General features: G+C 44.9%; 1 protein-coding gene across 4 annotated transcripts; it reads left to right on the top strand.

Moving 5' to 3' along the window:
- The first annotated feature begins 1947 nt into the window (after nt 1-1947).
- trim105 (tripartite motif containing 105) lies at nt 1948-19086 on the top strand. 4 transcript variants are annotated; one of them, XM_090221229.1, is made up of 9 exons: nt 1948-2240; nt 4437-4807; nt 6553-6648; nt 8492-8725; nt 11481-11494; nt 11814-11929; nt 15906-16087; nt 16984-17145; nt 17495-19086. In XM_090221229.1, the coding sequence occupies exons 2-9, from the start codon at nt 4523-4525 to the stop codon at nt 17708-17710; spliced, it is 1305 nt and encodes a 434-aa protein (XP_090077355.1). In that variant the 5' UTR covers nt 1948-2240; nt 4437-4522; the 3' UTR covers nt 17711-19086. The 4 variants fall into 4 exon arrangements, with proteins under 4 accessions (XP_090077355.1, XP_036825770.2, XP_090077357.1 ...); XM_036969875.2 differs by having other exon boundaries at nt 2148-2550; XM_090221231.1 differs by lacking the exon at nt 1948-2240 and adding an exon at nt 3198-3381.
- Nucleotides 19087-19363: the final 277 nt, after the last annotated feature.

Below are 19363 nucleotides of genomic sequence, written 5' to 3'. Positions count from 1 at the left end.
CGGACTCTCTTGTCTGTATACATCAATGATGTTGCTCTTGCTGCTGGTGATTCTCTGATCCACCTCTATGCAGACAACACCATTCTGTATACTTCTGGCCCTTCTTTGGATACTGTGTTAACAAACCTCCAGACGAGCTTCAATGCCATACAACTCTCCTTCCATCGCCTCAAACTGCTCTTAATTGCAAGTAAAACTAAATGCATGCTCTTCAACCGATCGCTGCCCGCACCTGCCTGCCCATCTAGCATCACTACCCTGGACGGTTCTGACTTGAATATGTGGACAACTACAAATACCTAGGTGTCTGGTTAGACTGTAAACTCTCCTTCCAGACTCACATTAAGCATCTCCAATCCAAAATTACATCTAGAATCAGCTTCCTATTTCGCAACAAAGCATCCTTCACTCATGCTGCCAAACATACCCTCGTAAAACTGACTATCCAACCGATCCTTGACTTCAGCGATGTCATCTACAAAATAGCCTCCAACACTCTACTCAGCAAATTGGATGTAGTCTATCACAGTGCCATCCATTTTGTAACCAAAGCCCCATATACTACCCACCACTGCGACCTGTACGCTCTCGTTGGTTGGCACTCGCTTCATATCCGTCGCCAAAACCACTGGCTACAGGTCATCTATAAGTCTTTGCTAGGTAAATCCCCACCTTATCTCAGCTCACTGGTCACCATAGCAGCACCCACCCGTAGCACATGCTCCAGCAGGTATATTACACTGGTCACCCCCAGAGTCAACTCCTCCTTTAGCCGCCTTTCCTTTCAGTTCTCTGCTGCCATGACTGGAACGAATTGCAAAAATCACTGAAGCTGGAGACTTATATCTTTCTCACTAACTTTAAGCATCTGCTGTCAGAGCAGCTTACAGATCATTGCACCTGTACATAGCCCATCTGTAAATAGAACACCCAAATACCTCATCATTTTTTGCTCCTTTGCACCCCAGTATCTCTACTTGCACATTCATCTTCTGCACATCTATCACTCCAGTGTTTAATTGCTATATTGTAATTACTTCGCCACCATGGCCTATTTATTGCCTTACCTCCCTAATCTTACTACATTTGCACACACTGTACATAGACTTTTCTATTGTGTTATTGACTGTACGTTTGTTTACTCCATGTGTAATTCTGTTGTCTGTGTCACACTGCTATGCTTTATCTTGGCCAGGTCGCAGTTGTAAATAAAGAACTTGTTCTCAACTGGCCTACCTGGTTAAATAAAGGTGATCTGGTCTACCTGGTTAAATAAAGGTGATCTGGTCTACCTGGTTAAATAAAGGTGATCTGGTCTACCTGGTTAAATAAAGGTGATCTGGTCTACCTGGTTAAATAAAGGTGATCTGGTCTACCTGGTTAAATAAAGGTGATCTGGTCTACCTGGTTAAATAAAGGTGATCTGGTCTACCTGGTTAAATAAAGGTGATCTGGTCTACCTGGTTAAATAAAGGTGATCTGGTCTACCTGGTCTACCTGGTTAAATAAAGGTGATCTGGTCTACCTGGTTAAATAAAGGTGAAATAAAAAATTAAATAAATTAAAAACGTTGAAGTTGAAACAAACACTGCTCGAATGGATCCTCTTTTCAAACTAGCCACAGCAGAGGTCCAAATGAATAACAAAATCCAGCCATGAGAAGTGAAATGACACAACTGGATCATTTGCTTCCCACTGTTTACTGACCCCGTCAGATGAACCTGGGCTCCCGAGTGGCACAGCGGTCTAAGAGGCGTCACTACAGACACCCTGGTTTGAATCCAGGCTGTATCACAACTGGCTGTGATTGGGAGTCCCGTAGGGCGGTGCACAGTTGGCTGGTGTAGGCCGTCATTGTAAACAAGATTTGTTCTTAACTTACTTGCCTAGTCAAGTTAAATAAAAAAACAATCACGGAAGCCTTTGTACTTTTGGGGCGTGCACATTACATCATGTCCTCTGTTACATTGAGCTACTTAGAAAACGATGTTGCGGGTGAAAATGTTTTTTTTTGCCTACTTCTAAATCACGCCATTTTACGCCATTTTTCGTAAAATATATACATATATTTCACTGTGACCTGCTGCTGATGCTTATCAGGCAGTTTGTTACTGGGTGAATAAGTTAGGGCAGGAGGAGTGTGTGTTGTGACAGCACTGCTGCAGGTAGCTAGGTCACCTGACTCAGAGGAGACAGCGCCGTATGCGCACACATCTTGCCAACTTGTTTACCAGTTGAAGGTAGGCTGTGTAAATTGTCATAATAGAGATATCTACTTCCTACCCTTTTTTTTCTCCATAAAACATTAACGCGCATCAAATAAATAACGGCGACAAAGCACAGAAACGACTTTTAGGCGCATTAAATAAGTTGAAAGGGAAGTGGTTTTCAGGCCTTGTGGGCGGGTTTTTGACTAGGTATGGGCTATAAATGTAAATAGACCTGGCAACCCCGAGTCTGGACTTCCTGGCGAGGCGGGGCTCAGTAGCAGCTAACTAACATCTGGCGAAGAGCTCGTGGTAAAGCTCTCCACCTCGGGCTGCAGAGACAGTAGGTCACATTCCTTCGACTCTTTATACACAAGTTGTAGCTTGCATACCAAATAATCAAATAGTAGCTTGCTAGTGTGTTGTTTTTTAAACATGTAGCTAGATACCGTGCATTAGTTAACTAGGAGTATGCTTGCCAGCTAACTATAACCACAAGGTTTCAAAACCAGAGGTGCAAATAGGAAAACCTCTGGGGGAAACTTACGAAAGAGACCGAACAAGGCCGGGGTTTGAGAATTAAATTAGAAAGTACAACATTATTCCCTTCGTAGTTAATTTTCTTTCAATCTAAAGGCATCACAAAGTAGTTGAACATGTTATTACACCAACCCCGTGACATTGACAAACTGACACGTTTTAATTTGTGTAAAAAAAAAACCCGACCTTTAGTACTGTATCCTTTGATAAGTATTTAGTTATTACCCCCCCAGCTGAACTGTTCCCGTTAATGTCAGCTGACTGAGTCAATATCCAGCTTACTTTCGAGTTTAGAGAACTGTGACCAGCTAACGTGTTATTACGAAAACCACTCAAATGACTTTGTGATTAGGTAACTAATGACAGGCTGGACACGTTAACATTTTTAACATGTGTTTTTATTTTCGTCTCTCTTCATAATATTACCATATGTCCCAGCTTGCTTGCCGTAGTTTTGAAGTAAACACGGAAAGAACAACCCCCAGGCCTTTATTTTAAGGCCGTTTTTCACCCTGCCAAGTCCTGTATTAGTAGTTGCGCACCGACTCGCCGTCAGAACCGACTGTTCCCGGTGTGTTGTAGGGCGCAGTACTTTACTACTGTGGGCAATGAGACCTGTCCACGTTACTGCTCGGTAAAGATGTGAAGAACATGACTCCTGTTACTCTGAGCTCGTCCCATTCTTTTGCTATAGGGGAAATATAGGTCTGTCTATTTGGCCAAATAATTCAATGTGTAAATTTATATTTTTGTTTTAATTGGCCACCATTTTAAACATGATGATCTTATCTTTCTAATGATGTAAGGCAGGGCAGCGTACTCCATTGTCACCAAACGCCAGCTCCGAAATACCTTTTGGCCTTTGAACGTTGAGCCCCCCCCCCCCCCATTGTTTTCCTATGGAGAGGCATGCTTCTGTATTTCACTAAATATTCTGCAATGTGTTTATTTAGATTTGTATTTATTCCAGCTCGTACAGCATTTTAGTCAGGATACTCTCCTCTTTCTAATTAAGATTGGACAGCGTACTCTGCTGTCATCGATCCTTAGACCAGAAATAGTCCCCCCTTCGCCCCCCCCCCCCCCCCCCCCCACACTTCCTCGTTATGCAGACATAAGCAAACTTGGCACCATCAGGTTTACTTTCTACTCGAGTTCTTTTCCAGTTTCGTCCCCAGAACAGATTTGTAGTGGTAAAATAATAATGGGATAACACATGTTGTTTTTGGTGGCATTTAGGGGAAATGTATCTAAGTGTCTCTCCAGTCTAAACAGGCGTTCCTCTGCTATGGGCTCGGCTCAGACAACGTTCCTTTGCCAATTTTTCAGCCTTATGTGAATTTAGATTCATCCTTAATTTCCAGCCTACTAATGAGCTGTAAATGCATGTTGTCTTTACTGGACACCCCCGCCCTACCCTAAAGGTTAGCTATGTAACAGACCAAATGTTATTTGCTTGCTGTGGGTGCACTCTCCCTGAAGGCTGTTACTTTAGCCTGGCTGAAAACAACATCATTTGTGTTTTGATCAATTCCATTAAATAGATGGTGACGAGTTTAGAAGGCTAAACTATTAGCCTCCCGACAGTTGATGTCATTGAGATTGTGTGTAGCTAGGTATACAGCTACTGTACTGTGTGTGTGTGACAAAAGAAGCATTATCTGACACGGTCTCTCTCTCACCCTCCAGTCTCTTAGCGACCAGCCCTGTGTCTGCCTCTAGCCTGTCTATGAACTGAAGTGCCTCATTTCTAAAAAGAACAGACCGTCCCCATCATGTCTGCGGCAGCTCCCAACAGTAAGAGCCAGTCCAGTCTCAGAGAAGACTTGACCTGCGCCATCTGCTGTGACCTCTTTACTGAGCCGGTGATGCTGGGGTGCATGCATCACTTCTGTAAGCACTGTATCAGTACCTACTGGAGGGGTACCCAGACACCGGTTTCCTGTCCTCAGTGTAGGAAGGAGTTCACCAACAAACACTTCCAGACCAACTATCTGGTGACGGCCATGGTGGAGAAGGTTAGGGCCTCCACCTCGGACTGTTATGTCCAGAATATACAGGTGAGTTAGATATTTTAAGAGTGAGTTGTTCAGCTGTTGTGGGTTGTGTTGTAGTATGGAGTGTGATGGGTTGTAGTATGGAGTGATGTGTTGTAGTATGGAGTGTGATGGGTTGTAGTATGGAGTGTGATGTGTTTTGGGGCCCCTTCAGACCCCTGAAGGCACAGTGATGCTCAAACATTGTTGGTTTATCCAATAAATGACGGAGTTGGTTTTATATTTGTGTCTAACTTCAAGCCTTTCACTGAAGTTTTGGTTCAGCCTTGCGCGGTAGCGGGCCTTGCGGCTGACTCAGGGATTCTGTTTGAAACCTTTAACGAATAGAAGTTTCAAGTCATGTGAACATGGATGGAAAGTGATCTTTGAGTTAAGGAAATGGGGGGGGGGAAATGGCTTCTCATGTGTCCCTCTAGTTCCTCATCTTGCTCCCCCCTCCCCCGTATGTTAACATTACCAAACCATTGAAGTAGATAATAAACAAAAGTGACAAAAATAAATGAAGTGAACATTACTCACAAGTTCCAAAATAATAAAGACATTTCAAATGTGTGTGTATCTGTGACCACCGTCTCGCTCTCGCTGTTCCTCTCTCGCTGTTCCTCTCTCGCTGTTCCTCTCTCGCTGTTCCTGTCTCTCGCTCTCGCTGTTCCTGTCTCTCGCTCTCGCTGTTCCTGTCTCTCGCTCTCGCTGTTCCTGTCTCTCGCTCTCGCTGTTCCTGTCTCTCGCTCTCGCTGTTCCTGTCTCTCGCTCTCGCTGTTCCTGTCTCTCGCTGTTCCCGGCTCTCGCTCGCTGGCTGTTCCCGGCTCTCGCTCGCTGGCTGTTCCCGGCTCTCGCTCGCTGGCTGTTCCCGGCTCTCGCTCGCTGGCTGTTCCCGGCTCTCGCTCGCTGGCTGTTCCCGGCTCTCGCTCGCTGGCTGTTCCCGGCTCTCGCTCGCTGGCTGTTCCCGGCTCTCGCTCGCTGGCTGTTCCCGGCTCTCGCTCGCTGGCTGTTCCCGGCTCTCGCTCGCTGGCTGTTCCCGGCTCTCGCTCGCTGGCTGTTCCCGGCTCTCGCTCGCTGGCTGTTCCCGGCTCTCGCTCGCTGGCTGTTCCCGGCTCTCGCTCGCTGGCTGTTCCCGGCTCTCGCTCGCTGGCTGTTCCCGGCTCTCGCTCGCTGGCTGTTCCCGGCTCTCGCTCGCTGGCTGTTCCCGGCTCTCGCTCGCTGGCTGTTCCCGGCTCTCGCTCGCTGGCTGTTCCCGGCTCTCGCTCGCTGGCTGTTCCCGGCTCTCGCTGTTCCCGGCTCTCGCTCTCGCTGTTCCCGGCTCTCGCTCTCTGGTAAGGTAGTGAAGGCATGTTCCGCCAAGCAGCACAGTGTAATCTAACTGACAATAATTCACTCTAGGGTTCATCCCAAATGACCCTATACCCTTTATAGTGCACTTCTTTTGACCGGGGCCGTAGGGACTATATAGGGAATAGGGTGCCATTTGGAACACATGGTCTCAAACCAAAGGTCTCTTATATTCCCTGATACCAGGGATGGGCAACTTGTAGCCCTGCAGGCCTGTGGTTTTATCTTGTTGTGTCACAGTAACTCAATCAACCCATGTTATCTTCCAATAGTTATGTCCGGAACAGAACCATTATTTTTTTAACCGATTTGACCCCCCCCCCATATTCTTCCAATTAAGACACAGAACGCTTTCCTCACCTGTTTCTTTTGAAGTAGCCTAACATTTTGACCACGTTATTTTAATGTTTTGTTGTCAGAAACAACAGAAGGATTCGTTGGAGGCCCACAGACGGAGACGAGAGGATTTCATCACTGTTCTAAACGAAGACAAGGACAAGATGGAGAGCATCAAGGTAAAGACCTGTGTGTGATGCAGAGACGAGGAACAATGGAATCTAAAGGTTTAGGAGGACATCCATCAACATCTGTCTGTCCTCTTGTCCGTCACAATTTAAAACAAATAGTTGGACATGAAGATTATAGATTTTAAGTTGTTAAAAAAATCATTAGTGTCTATTTTGAGAAACAAGTCCTCAACTGGCAGCTTCATTAAATAGTACCCGCAAAACACCAGTCTCGACCTCAACAGTGAAGAGGCGACTCCGGGATGCTGGCCGTCTAGGCAGAGTTCCTCTGTCCAGTCTCAACGTCAACAGTGAAGAGGCGACTCCGGGATGCTGGCCTTCTAGGCAGAGTTCCTCTGTCCAGTCTCAACGTCAACAGTGAAGAGGCGACTCCGGGATGCTGGCCTTCTAGGCAGAGTTCCTCTGTCCAGTCTCAACGTCAACAGTGAAGAGGAGACTCCGGGATGCTGGCCTTCTAGGCAGAGTTCCTCTGTCCAGTCTCAACGTCAACAGTGAAGAGGAGACTCCGGGATGCTGGCCTTCTAGGCAGAGTTCCTCTGTCCAGTCTCAACGTCAACAGTGAAGAGGAGACTCCGGGATGCTGGCCTTCTAGGCAGAGTTCCTCTGTCCAGTCTCAACGTCAACAGTGAAGAGGTGACTCTGGGATGCTGGCCTTCTAGGCAGAGTTCCTCTGTCCAGTGTCTGTGTTCTTTTGCCCATCTTAATCTTTTCTTTTTATTGGCCAGTCTGAGATATTGCTTTTCCTTTGCAACTCTGCCTAGAAGGCCAGCATCCCAGAGTCACCTCTTCACTGATGTTGAGACGGGTGTTTTGCTCATACTATTTAATGAAGCTGCCAGTTGAGGACTTGTGAGGAGTCTGTTTCTGAAACTAGACACACTAATGTACTTGTCTTGCTCAGTTGTGCACCGGGGCCTCCCACTCCTCTCTCTATTCTAGTTAGAGCCGGTTTGCACTGTTCTGTGAAGGGAGTAGTACACAGCGCTGTACGAGATCAATGGCAATTTCTCGCATTTAATAGCCTTCATTTCTCAGAACAAGAATAGACTGACGAGTTTCAGAAGACAGTTCTTTGTTTCTCGCCATTTTGAGCCTGTAATCGAACCCACAAATGCTGATGCTCCAGATACTCAACTAGTCTAAAGAAGGCCCGTTTAATTGCTTCTTTAATCAGGACCACAGTTTTCAGCTGTGCTAACATAATTGCAAAAGTGTTTTCTAATAATCAATTAGCCTTTTTAAAATGATAAACTTGGATTAGCTAACACAACTTGCCATTGGAACACAGGAGTGATGGTTGTTGATAATGGGCCTGTGTAGATATTCCATTAAAAATCAGCTGTTTCCAGCTACAATAGTCATTTACAACATTAACAATGTCTACACTGTATTTCTGATCAACTTGATGTTTTTTTAAATGGACAAAAAAAAGGTGCTTTTCTTTCAAAAACGAGGACATTTCTAAGTGACCCCAAACTTTTGAATGGTAGTGTAAATATGTTTTTGTATATCAGCCCAGGGATGATGGGTTTCAAAAATATAAAGTTACTGTCAAACCTGTAGTGTGTTGAACGGGAGGACTGCAGTTAAGAAGTTATTTATGTTCCTTCGTTATGGATGGTTGTTGGTGTATAAGATGGGGGTTTGGTTGTTGTGTTTCCTGATTCATGTCCCACTCAGGTCAGCTCATCTCACACGACTATGGATTCATCTTCATTCAGTCAACTTTATTTTCCTCAGAACATTTTTTTAAAATTTAGGATTGGATTTATATCCAGGTTGATATCCACCCCCCCCCCCCCCCCCCCCCATCTCTCCCCTCTGTCTGTAGAGAATTGGCTCTGAGCTGCAGGTGCGGATCCACGGGGACTTCCAGGCGTTGCAGGCCTTCCTTGCAGAGGAGGAGGCGTGTGTGTTGGAACGGCTGCGGAGGGAGCAGGAGGTGGCTCTGGAACAGCTGCAGCGCCACCTGGAGGCTGTCAGAGAGGCTGTCAGTCAGCTGGATCACAGTATGAGAATCCTGCATGAGGCTGCTACTACCACGTACCAGACTGGACTAGTAGAGGTATTGAAGAGTTGTTCAGGGTTTATAGAAATCCCAAGTAGGCGTGTGTGTGACTAATAGAAAAGGAAAAAAGTAATGTTGAGAAGATTGTTTCCTGAAACTCTCCTTGACTTGAGCTGCAACGACCACATTCCAGTCTGTTTATAGAGGGGACTACTGTTGGACTGTTTTGACCCTTCAGGGTTTATAGAGGGGACTACTGTTTTGACCCTTCAGGGTTTATAGAGGGGACTACTGTTGGACTGTTTTGACCCTTCTGGGTTTATAGAGGGGACTACTGTTGGACTGTTTTGACCCTTCAGGGTTTATAGAGGGGACTACTGTTGGACTGTTTTGACCCTTCTTGGTTTATAGAGGGGACTACTGTTGGACTGTTTTGACCCTTCTGGGTTTATAGAGGGGACTACTGTTGGACTGTTTTGACCCTTCTGGGTTTATAGAGGGGACTACTGTTGGACTGTTTTGACCCTTCTTGGTTTATAGAGGGGACTACTGTTGGACTGTTTTGACCCTTCTGGGTTTATAGAGGCGACTACTGTTGGACTGTTTTGACCCTTCTTGGTTTATAGAGGGGACTACTGTTGGACTGTTTTGACCCTTCTTGGTTTATAGAGGGGACTACTGTTTTGACCCTTCAGGGTTTATAGAGGGGACTACTGTTTTGACCCTTCAGGGTTTATAGAGGGGACTACTGTTTTGACCCTTCTTGGTTTATAGAGGGGACTACTGTTGGACTGTTTTGACCCTTCTTGGTTTATAGAGGGGACTACTGTTTTGACCCTTCAGGGTTTATAGAGGGGACTACTGTTTTGACCCTTCTTGGTTTATAGAGGGGACTACTGTTGGACTGTTTTGACCCTTCAGGGTTTATAGAGGGGACTACTGTTGGACTGTTTTGACCCTTCAGGGTTTATAGAGGGGACTACTGTTGGACTGTTTTGACCCTTCTTGGTTTATAGAGGGGACTACTGTTGGACTGTTTTGACCCTTCTGGGTTTATAGAGGGGACTACTGTTGGACTGTTTTGACCCTTCTTGGTTTATAGAGGGGACTACTGTTGGACTGTTTTGACCCTTCTGGGTTTATAGAGGCGACTACTGTTGGACTGTTTTGACCCTTCTTGGTTTATAGAGGGGACTACTGTTGGACTGTTTTGACCCTTCTTGGTTTATAGAGGGGACTACTGTTTTGACCCTTCAGGGTTTATAGAGGGGACTACTGTTTTGACCCTTCAGGGTTTATAGAGGGGACTACTGTTTTGACCCTTCTTGGTTTATAGAGGGGACTACTGTTGGACTGTTTTGACCCTTCTTGGTTTATAGAGGGGACTACTGTTTTGACCCTTCAGGGTTTATAGAGGGGACTACTGTTTTGACCCTTCTTGGTTTATAGAGGGGACTACTGTTGGACTGTTTTGACCCTTCAGGGTTTATAGAGGGGACTACTGTTGGACTGTTTTGACCCTTCAGGGTTTATAGAGGGGACTACTGTTGGACTGTTTTGACCCTTCTGGGTTTATAGAGGGGACTACTGTTGGACTGTTTTGACCCTTCTTGGTTTATAGAGGGGACTACTGTTTTGACCCTTCAGGGTTTATAGAGGGGACTACTGTTGGACTGTTTTGACCCTTCTTGGTTTATAGAGGGGACTACTGTTGGACTGTTTTGACCCTTCAGGGTTTATAGAGGGGACTACTGTTTTGACCCTTCTTGGTTTATAGAGGGGACTACTGTTGGACTGTTTTGACCCTTCTGGGTTTATAGAGGGGACTACTGTTGGACTGTTTTGACCCTTCAGGGTTTATAGAGGGGACTACTGTTGGACTGTTTTGACCCTTCTTGGTTTATAGAGGGGACTACTGTTTTGACCCTTCAGGGTTTATAGAGGGGACTACTGTTGGACTGTTTTGACCCTTCTGGGTTTATAGAGGGGACTACTGTTGGACTGTTTTGACCCTTCAGGGTTTATAGAGGGGACTACTGTTTTGACCCTTCTTGGTTTATAGAGGGGACTACTGTTGGACTGTTTTGACCCTTCTGGGTTTATAGAGGGGACTACTGTTGGACTGTTTTGACCCTTCAGGGTTTATAGAGGGGACTACTGTTGGACTGTTTTGACCCTTCTTGGTTTATAGAGGGGACTACTGTTTTGACCCTTCAGGGTTTATAGAGGGGACTACTGTTGGACTGTTTTGACCCTTCTGGGTTTATTAACTCGGGTGTATCTGACACCATCGAGCAGAGCTTTCTAACCCTGTTCTCACAGGGCTACCCAACTGTAGGTTCTCTCTCCAGGAACAGGGTTGGAGAGCACGGTTGTAGTAGAACAATGTTCCCCCAACTGTTCGTTAAGATCTAGTTCCATCTACTGTATTCCAGGGTTTTCTGGATCATAAAGGTTCTTTAAATGGGAAGTGTGGCAGGGGGAGCAGCCAGATTTTAGGGAACATTTTAGAGGTGGTTTAGAGGTTTGTGCTTTTAAGGCCATTTTCTACAATTCTACACATTTTGCCATGCAGCTGAGACTTCTTGCAGTTTTATATCAAATGTCCTGCTATGCTACATATTCTAACACAGATTTTAAGGAAATGTTTGCCTATTTATTTTTTTAAATGCATTTCTGTGGTATTTTAAAGTATTCCTATGAGATGGTAGAGCAGTGTTCCCTGCAGTAGAGTATTGGATCTGAATTGGTCTTTTAACATCTTGAATTCGTAGCTAATATCTCACCCTGATTTCTCTCTCTCTCTCTGCAGCTTCCACAGATACGGTGAGTGATTCTTTGACTCCCCCTCTGTCATGGCCAACGGTGTTGACCCTCATGATCTGTGTTTGTTTTCATGTTTGTTTTCAAACAATGTAAAAAAATAATAATAATTGGACTAAAGGAGCACGAAGGCTTTATAGTGCCCTCCGTTTGCCTGGTGCTCATACAAAAGTAGTCCACTAATTAAGAGAATAGGCTCTGGTCAAAACTAGTGCACTACATAGGGACTAAGGTGCAATTTGGGAGGTATTTAATAGAAATGTCCCTTTTTTTAAATCATCAGTTTTCACCAAGTGATTTACATGGTTTCTTTCTTCACCAGGCCTCCATTAGACGTGGGCCCAGGACCAGAGCTAGACTTGAATGCCTTCAGCAGTAGATACATGGCCCCGTTGCAGTACATCACGTGGAGGAAGATGTTCAAGTCTCTCAAACCCGGTAAGATCCCACCCCTCCGCGGCTGGCCTAGGTACAGGATGCGTGCCAACTGGCCCCCTACGGCTGGCCTAGGTACAGGATGCGTGCCAACTGGCCCCCTACGGCTGGCCTAGGTACAGGATGCGTGCCAACTGGCCCCCTACGGCTGGCCTAGGTACAGGATGCGTGCCAAATAGCCCCCTATGGCTGGCCTAGGTACAGGATGCGTGCCAAATAGCCCCCTGTTCCCTGTATGGTGTACTACTTACCTCCACAAAACAAAATGTCTGCTTGTCTTTATTGCAGTCACCCGCATTAGATCTCCTCTTCCTGGCACTGATTCCTCTCCTCTCCTCTTCCTGGCACTGATTCCTCTCCTCTCCTCTTCCTGGCACTGATTCCTCTCCTCTCCTCTTCCTGGCACTGATTCCTCTCCTCTCCTCTTCCTGGCACTGATTCCTCTCCTCTCCTCTTCCTGGCACTGATTCCTCTCCTCTTCCTGGCACTGATTTCCATTCCTCTCCTCTTCCTGGCACTGATTTCCTTTCCTCTCCTCTTCCTGGCACTGATTTCCTCTCCTCTCCTCTCCTCTTCCTGGCACTGATTTCCTCTCCTCTCCTCTTCCTGGCACTGATTTCCTTTCCTCTCCTCTTCCTGGCACTGATTTCCTCTCCTCTCCTCTTCTTGGCACTGATTTCCTTTCCTCTCCTCTTCCTGGCACTGATTTCCTCCTCTCCTCTTCCTGGCACTGATTTCCTCTCCTCTCCTCTTCCTGGCACTGATTTCCTCTCCTCTTCCTGGCACTGATTTCCTCTCCTCTTCCTGGCACTGATTTCCTCTCCTCTCCTCTTCCTGGCACTGATTTGGCTGTTGGCCGCAGAGTTACAGACAACACGCATCGAAGTTAAGCCCTACCAATATATCTGGACCTGTTAATAAAGTACATCATAGAAAAGTAGTAACTGGGGCGTAGGTTGAGGTAGAGGAGCTAAGAGAACATTTAACCTCTTTCCCCCCCCCCCAGGCCTACTAGACGTAGTATAGACAACATTTAACCTCTTCCCCCCCAGGCCTACTAGACGTAGTATAGACAACATTTAACCTCTTCCCCCCCCAGGCCTACTAGACGTAGTATAGACAACATTTAACCTCTTCCCCCCCAGGCCTACTAGACGTAGTATAGACAACATTTAACCTCTTCCCCCCCCCAGGCCTACTAGACGTAGTATAGACAACATTTAACCTCTTCCCCCCCCGGCCTACTAGACGTAGTATAGACAACATTTAACCTCTCCCCCCCAGGCCTACTAGACGTAGTATAGACAACATTTAACCTCTTCCCCCCAGGCCTACTAGACGTAGTATAGACAACATTTAACCTCTTCCCCCCCCCCCCCCAGGCCTACTAGACGTAGTATAGACAACATTTAACCTCTTCCCCCCCCCCAGGCCTACTAGACGTAGTATAGACAACATTTAACCTCTTCCCCCCCCAGGCCTACTAGACGTAGTATAGACAACATTTAACCTCTTCCCCCCCAGGCCTACTAGACGTAGTATAGACAACATTTAACCTCTTCCCCCCCCTGGCCTACTAGACTTAGTATAGACAACATTTAACCTCTCCCCCCCAGGCCTACTAGACGTAGTATAGACAACATTTAACCTCTCCCCCCCAGGCCTACTAGACGTAGTATAGACAACATTTAACCTCTTCCCCCCCAGGCCTACTAGACGTAGTATAGACAACATTTAACCTCTCCCCCCCCCCCCAGGCCTACTAGACGTAGTATAGACAACATTTAACCTCTTCCCCCCCAGGCCTACTAGACGTAGTATAGACAACATTTAACCTCTTCCCCCCCCCCCAGGCCTACTAGACGTATAGACACACTACCCCATAATGACATTGAGAATTTGTTTTTGCAAACTTATCAAACACCTTATTTATATAAGTATTCAGACCCTTTGCTATGAGACTTGATAATTGATCTCAGGTGCATCCTGTTTCCATTGATCATCCTTGAGGTGTTTCTGCAACTTGGAGTCCAGCTGTGGTATGTTAGTACTGTAGGACTGGGAGCTGTGGTATGTTAGGACTGGGAGCTGTGGTATTGATTGGAGTCCAGCTGTGGTAAATTAAAATGTATTGGAGATGATTTGGAAAGGCCTGTCTAACACACAGTTTTGACTCTGGGTCAAAGTTCTACAAAGATCCAGCTATATAAAGGACTATATTCGTTTCAGGTAAAATAACAACCCAAATGTTCATCTCCCAGAACACATTAGCAAGTTGGCTAAATGTCAATTTAATGTTTTATGTGTGTGTGATAAATTAATATAGCTTCACAGTTTTGATCGTGTCTGGTGTGGATGGACAAAATCAACATGCGCATGGCCTGTGTCAGCATATAAGTCATACCATATATCCGACACGATCTCGTGACTGGCTTGTCCTTCATGTTCCTGTTTTTTAGTTTCTGTCTGTCCCCCTCGCCCCCCCCCCCCGGACATGGAACCAACTCCAGTATCACTTACAGCAGGAAATTGCTGTATACAAATCAAGTGTTCATGGTCACATGTCCAAATGATTAGCAGATGTTATTGCAAGCGTAGCGAAATGCTTCTGCTTCTAGCTCCGACAGTGCAGTAATATCTAACAAATTACACAACATATACGCAATACACATCTAAGAAGGCATTAATTAAGACTATATACATGAAAAATGGTGCATAAATCAAAATACTACAACGTTTAAGAGCTAGTCGTGATGCTACCATCTTCGTCTGCGCCCTCTTGATCCTACGGTTGTTTTAAACCTGTTATGGCTAGACGTCCCGCTAGTGGCACACCTCGACAACCATCCTGGGAAATTGCAGAGCGTGAAGTTCAAATTACAGAAGTATTTTTAACATTCATGAAAATACAAATGTTCTACATCAAAATAAAGCGTAACTTCTTGTTAATCCAGCCGTCAGATTTCAAAAAGGCTTTACCTTGCGACTATCTAAGGACGGCGCCCCGCACACACAACCACGAAACATATTTCAACCAGACAGGTGCGCCGCAAGTCAGAAATGGCGATATAATAAATGCCTTTGCGTGACAACAGAATATCTTCAAAGGTCCCAGTAGCATCACAAATGGTCCTTTTTTGTTCGATAAAGTTATTTTATATCCAGTTCAGTATATCAAACTCAGTTTAGCTGGCACACTTCATTCAATAATCCACCAGTTTCCCTCCTTCAAAATGAATCCCAAACGTCACCAATAAACTTATCCAAACAAGTCAAACAACGTTTATAATCAAACCTCCGGTACCCTAATACGTAACTAAACGATACAATTTAAGATGGCGAATTGTTATTGTCTTTACCTGAGAAACAACGCGTTCTTATCCACGCGCATGAAAACACTACAGCCAAAATGGGAGCCACTTAGAAAAACTACTAATTCTAGCAAATGTTTTCCAAAAACCAGTCTGAAACACTTTCTAAAGACTGACATCTAGTGGAAGCCCTAGGAACTGCAATATGGGAGGATTTCGCCTCATAATGAAAATGACAGCCATTGGAAACAGTGGTAGGCTGAAATATATGTTTTTGGATGGTTTGTCCTCAGGGTTTTGCCTGCCATATCAGTTCTGTTATACTCACAGACATTATTATTTGTTATTTTTTTTAACTTTAGTTTTTTTTTCTTCCAAATCTACCATAATATGCATATCCTAGCTTCTGGGCCTGAGTAACAGGCAGTTTACTTTGGGCACGCTTTTCATCTGAACGTGAAAATGCTGCCCCCTATCCCAAAGAGGTTATTAATTGTGCTCTGTCCTGGGGTTGTTTTAAAGCATTAAGGCTTTCTTTTTCTGTGTAGTTCTCTTCAGGGCTCACTGGAGAAAAGAGACCTGGGCCTCATGGTTGACGTCCCTGTAAACATAAAGGTGATCTAAAATGGAAAAGCATTGAACCTTAATCTAACCTTTCTCCCCCTCAGGTCCGGCACCGGTAACGTTCGACGTGGACACGGCCCACCCCAGTGTCTACGTATCCAGAGATAGAACCATCGCAGTAGACTGTGATAGCATGACCCCCTACCAGCCCAACCCTAAGAGGTTCCTGCAGTCTGTCAACGTGCTGGGGGCTCAGGGCTTCCAAGATGGACGCCACTACTGGGAGGTAGGGTGGATCCCTTGACTTTTTCCACATTTTGTTACGTTACAGCTGTATTCTAGAATGGATTCCATTGTTTTCCCCCCTCAATCTACACACCAAACCCACAATGACGAAGCAAAAACAGGCTAGAAATGTAAATGCAAATGTATAAAAAAAAATGCATATCACATTGACATTAGTATTCAGACCCTTTACTCAGTACTTTGTTGAAACACCTTTGGCAGCGATTACAGCCTTGAGTCTTCTTGGGTATGACGCTATAAGCTTGGCACACCTGAATTTGGGGAGTTTCTGCGGCGACACACACACACACACACACACACACACACACACACACACACACACTGCATTCTATTTTTGTTAAATATGTGTATAATACTCTACTTTTTTTTATTTTTTTTATAGAAATGCAGCAATTTTACTGATTTTTAGTTCATAATAGAATTGCATTTTAAATAAATTCATTAGGACCTAATCTATGGATTTCACAACTGGTCAGGGTTATAGCTATGGCTGGGCCTGGAAGGGCATAGGCCCGGCCAGCCACTGGGGAGCCCGGCCAGCCACTGGAAAAAAATCTGCTGGCAGGAACTAATAGGATCCATTATAAATACAAATCAGAATGAGTTTTTTTTTTCCCCCAACAAAAGGGCTTTATTACAGACAGAGATCCTCCTCGACATGAACATCAAATTCTCTGCCAACAGCTTTGGTGGACGTCTGTGACACAACTGCACATTTTAAAGTGGCTTGTTATTGTATTGTAAAGTAAGCCTTGTCTGAGACAGATTATCTCCTGTTTCTGTAGTGAGGACAGAACACCCTGGACAGAACACTCGTCTCCGTTTATTCTATTACAGGATATTGTATTTATTTACTAATATATCTATCCCTCCTAGGTAGGAGTGGGCAGCAAGGCCAAGTGGGACCTGGGTGTGGCGTCGGAGAGGGTTGACCGTCAGGCCCGGGTCAAGCTGAGTCCTGAGAGCGGTTACTGGACCCTACGACTGAGGGAGGGAGACCAGTACTCTGCAGGCACACAGCCCTGGACACGGCTCCAGGTGGGATCCTCTGCGCTACAGTAGTGACACTTCAGGGTTTAGTGAAACTCAAGTGTTGACTCTTCTTCGGCTGTCCCCACTGGAGAACCGTTTTGGGTTCCACCTAGAACCCTATTGGGTTCCATTTAGAACCCCTTCCTTCAGAAGTTCTACATGGAATCCAAAGGGGTTCTTCAAAGGGTTCTCCTGTGGGGACAGCCAAGAACTGTGTTGGAACTTTTTTTTTTCTTCCTAAGAGTGTATGTGCGACCCATGGATTATTGGAGCTGAAGTGGCTCTTTAATTTAACATTGATCCAGCTTCACCTGATAACATCTGGTTGTTTCTCTCTCCATGTTGTGTCCTGCAGGTTGGGTGGTCTCCCCAGAGGATAGGGGTGTTCCTGGACTGTGATGAGAGGAAGGTGTCCTTCTATAACGCTGATGACATGAGTCTCCTGTACTCCTTTAGTAACGGCCCCAGGGGCAGAGTGCTGCCCTTCTTTAGTCCCTGTGTCAATGACACTAACCAGAAACCACAGCCCATACAGCTTCTGCACTATCCTCCTGTTGACCTGACCTGTTAGGACAGGTGTTTCAATGATTACTAACCAGAAACCACAGCCCATACAGCTGCTGTACTATCCTCCTGTTGACCTGACCTGTTAGGACAGGTGTTTCAATGATTACTAACCAGAAGCCACAGCCCATACAGCTTCTGCACTATCCTCCTGTTGACCTGACCTGTTAGGACAGGTGTTTCAATGATTACTAACCAGAAACCACAGCCCATACAGCTTCTGCACTATCCTCCTGTTGACCTGACCTGTTAGGACAGGTGTATCAATGACTAGAGTCAGAAACCCTATCCCATAATGCTCCTCTTGGCCCTGACTGGTGTCTTTTGAGATGGGGTTTCTCTGATCCTTGGCTCTTGATTTGCCAGTTGCTGTAATAGTTTGCCCAAAGTGTCTACTGTTTGAGCTTCCCAAGTCTAAATCACTCCGTATCACTTCATTCCTCTGAGGCATTTACTTCCAAAAAGGTTTTGCAATGGAACAGTTGCTATAGTAAATGTCTCATCACCAGGACTTATCAGCGTGATGTATCATGGGAATCATAACGTGGTCTCATTTATAAAGGAGTAGTAGAAATATTGTAATAAATTCTACTTTAGTGGCTATGTGTACTTTTTGGGTGACCAAATTCTCACAGAAATGTGAGTTATAAGATATTTCATTCTACTTAAACAAGTCTTAAAAAGTGGAAGATGTGTGATATTTCTATGCTAAAGTTGATTTTTCTTTCTTGTGACTTTTTGCTTTCGGTTCTGTACACCAGCTTCAAAAAGCTGAAACAACATGTTTGGTTATGGAAGGTCTATTTCACAGCGGTTTAGACGGAACAGTGATTCTCTACACTATACTACCTTATTTTGTCACATAAACTGAAATTAGGCAAACTACTAGAGTTTTAGAAACCAGGAAATGGCAGAGCGACTTCCTGCATAGTGCATCTTTTTAAGTATCAGCCTGTTGCTCTTTTGACAAAATGGGGCCCGTTGTCCATTTTAGTGGATGTTTCCTCCTGTGTTTAAGAGTCACTGTAGATGTATGCTATAATTACACACTGCACCTTTAAATCCCCCTGCTTTCTCATCGGGGCTTATGTTATACCTTCTCACATTTTTTTTTTATTTTTTATGTGATCTCTATTTTTAATCGGTTCAATATAGCTTTAAAAGTGTTTTATTTCATCACAGTACTTTTTAATTTTGAGTTCTTTGCGCTCATTCTATTTCCCCCCCCCCCCTAATCTGAATACTACACATTTACATATCTCAATCAATCTCTGCTCATCAGATTAAATGAAGGACTGATTTTATTGTAATCAGAGAAAGGACTTTTTTTTTGCGGGGGGGGGGTGGGGATGTCATTGACAATAAACAATGAACCAAATCAAACACTGTTGTGTCTATGGTTTTTCAGATGACCTCTGAGTACTGCAACACAGATTTTTGTCTTAAAAATGACAGATTGAGCTAATGGTCTTTAAATGGGAGTCATCTGACACATGATGAACAGCGATTGTCTGTATTTTATTTTTTTACTGCTGACCTTTTTGTCATATGCAGCTCATCTGAAAATAGTGGAGTGGTGATTTTAACTTGACAAACTGACAATTAATGAATTATATACGATTTCCTCTGTGTTCATGAGTCTCGGTTGTCGTCGGGGTTA

Source organism: Oncorhynchus mykiss, chromosome 25 (assembly GCF_057628025.1).
Source record: "Oncorhynchus mykiss isolate SJ-2025 chromosome 25, ASM5762802v1, whole genome shotgun sequence".
NCBI lineage: Eukaryota > Metazoa > Chordata > Actinopteri > Salmoniformes > Salmonidae > Oncorhynchus > Oncorhynchus mykiss.
Note: the sequence above shows the minus strand (reverse complement) of the source record. Positions and strands in the feature narration are given on the sequence as shown.

What these genes read in the sequence shown, in the direction of transcription:
- trim105 (XM_090221229.1), top strand. Translation starts at nt 4,523, where the DNA reads ATGTCTGCGGCAGCTCCCAACAGTAAGAGCCAGTCCAGTCTCAGAGAA. An exon ending in GTTATGTCCAGAATATACAG is followed by an intron (nt 4,808 to 6,552) that starts GTGAGTTAGATA and finishes TTTTGTTGTCAG; the next exon opens with AAACAACAGAAGGATTCGTT. An exon ending in AGCCCTGGACACGGCTCCAG is followed by an intron (nt 17,146 to 17,494) that starts GTGGGATCCTCT and finishes TGTGTCCTGCAG; the next exon opens with GTTGGGTGGTCTCCCCAGAG.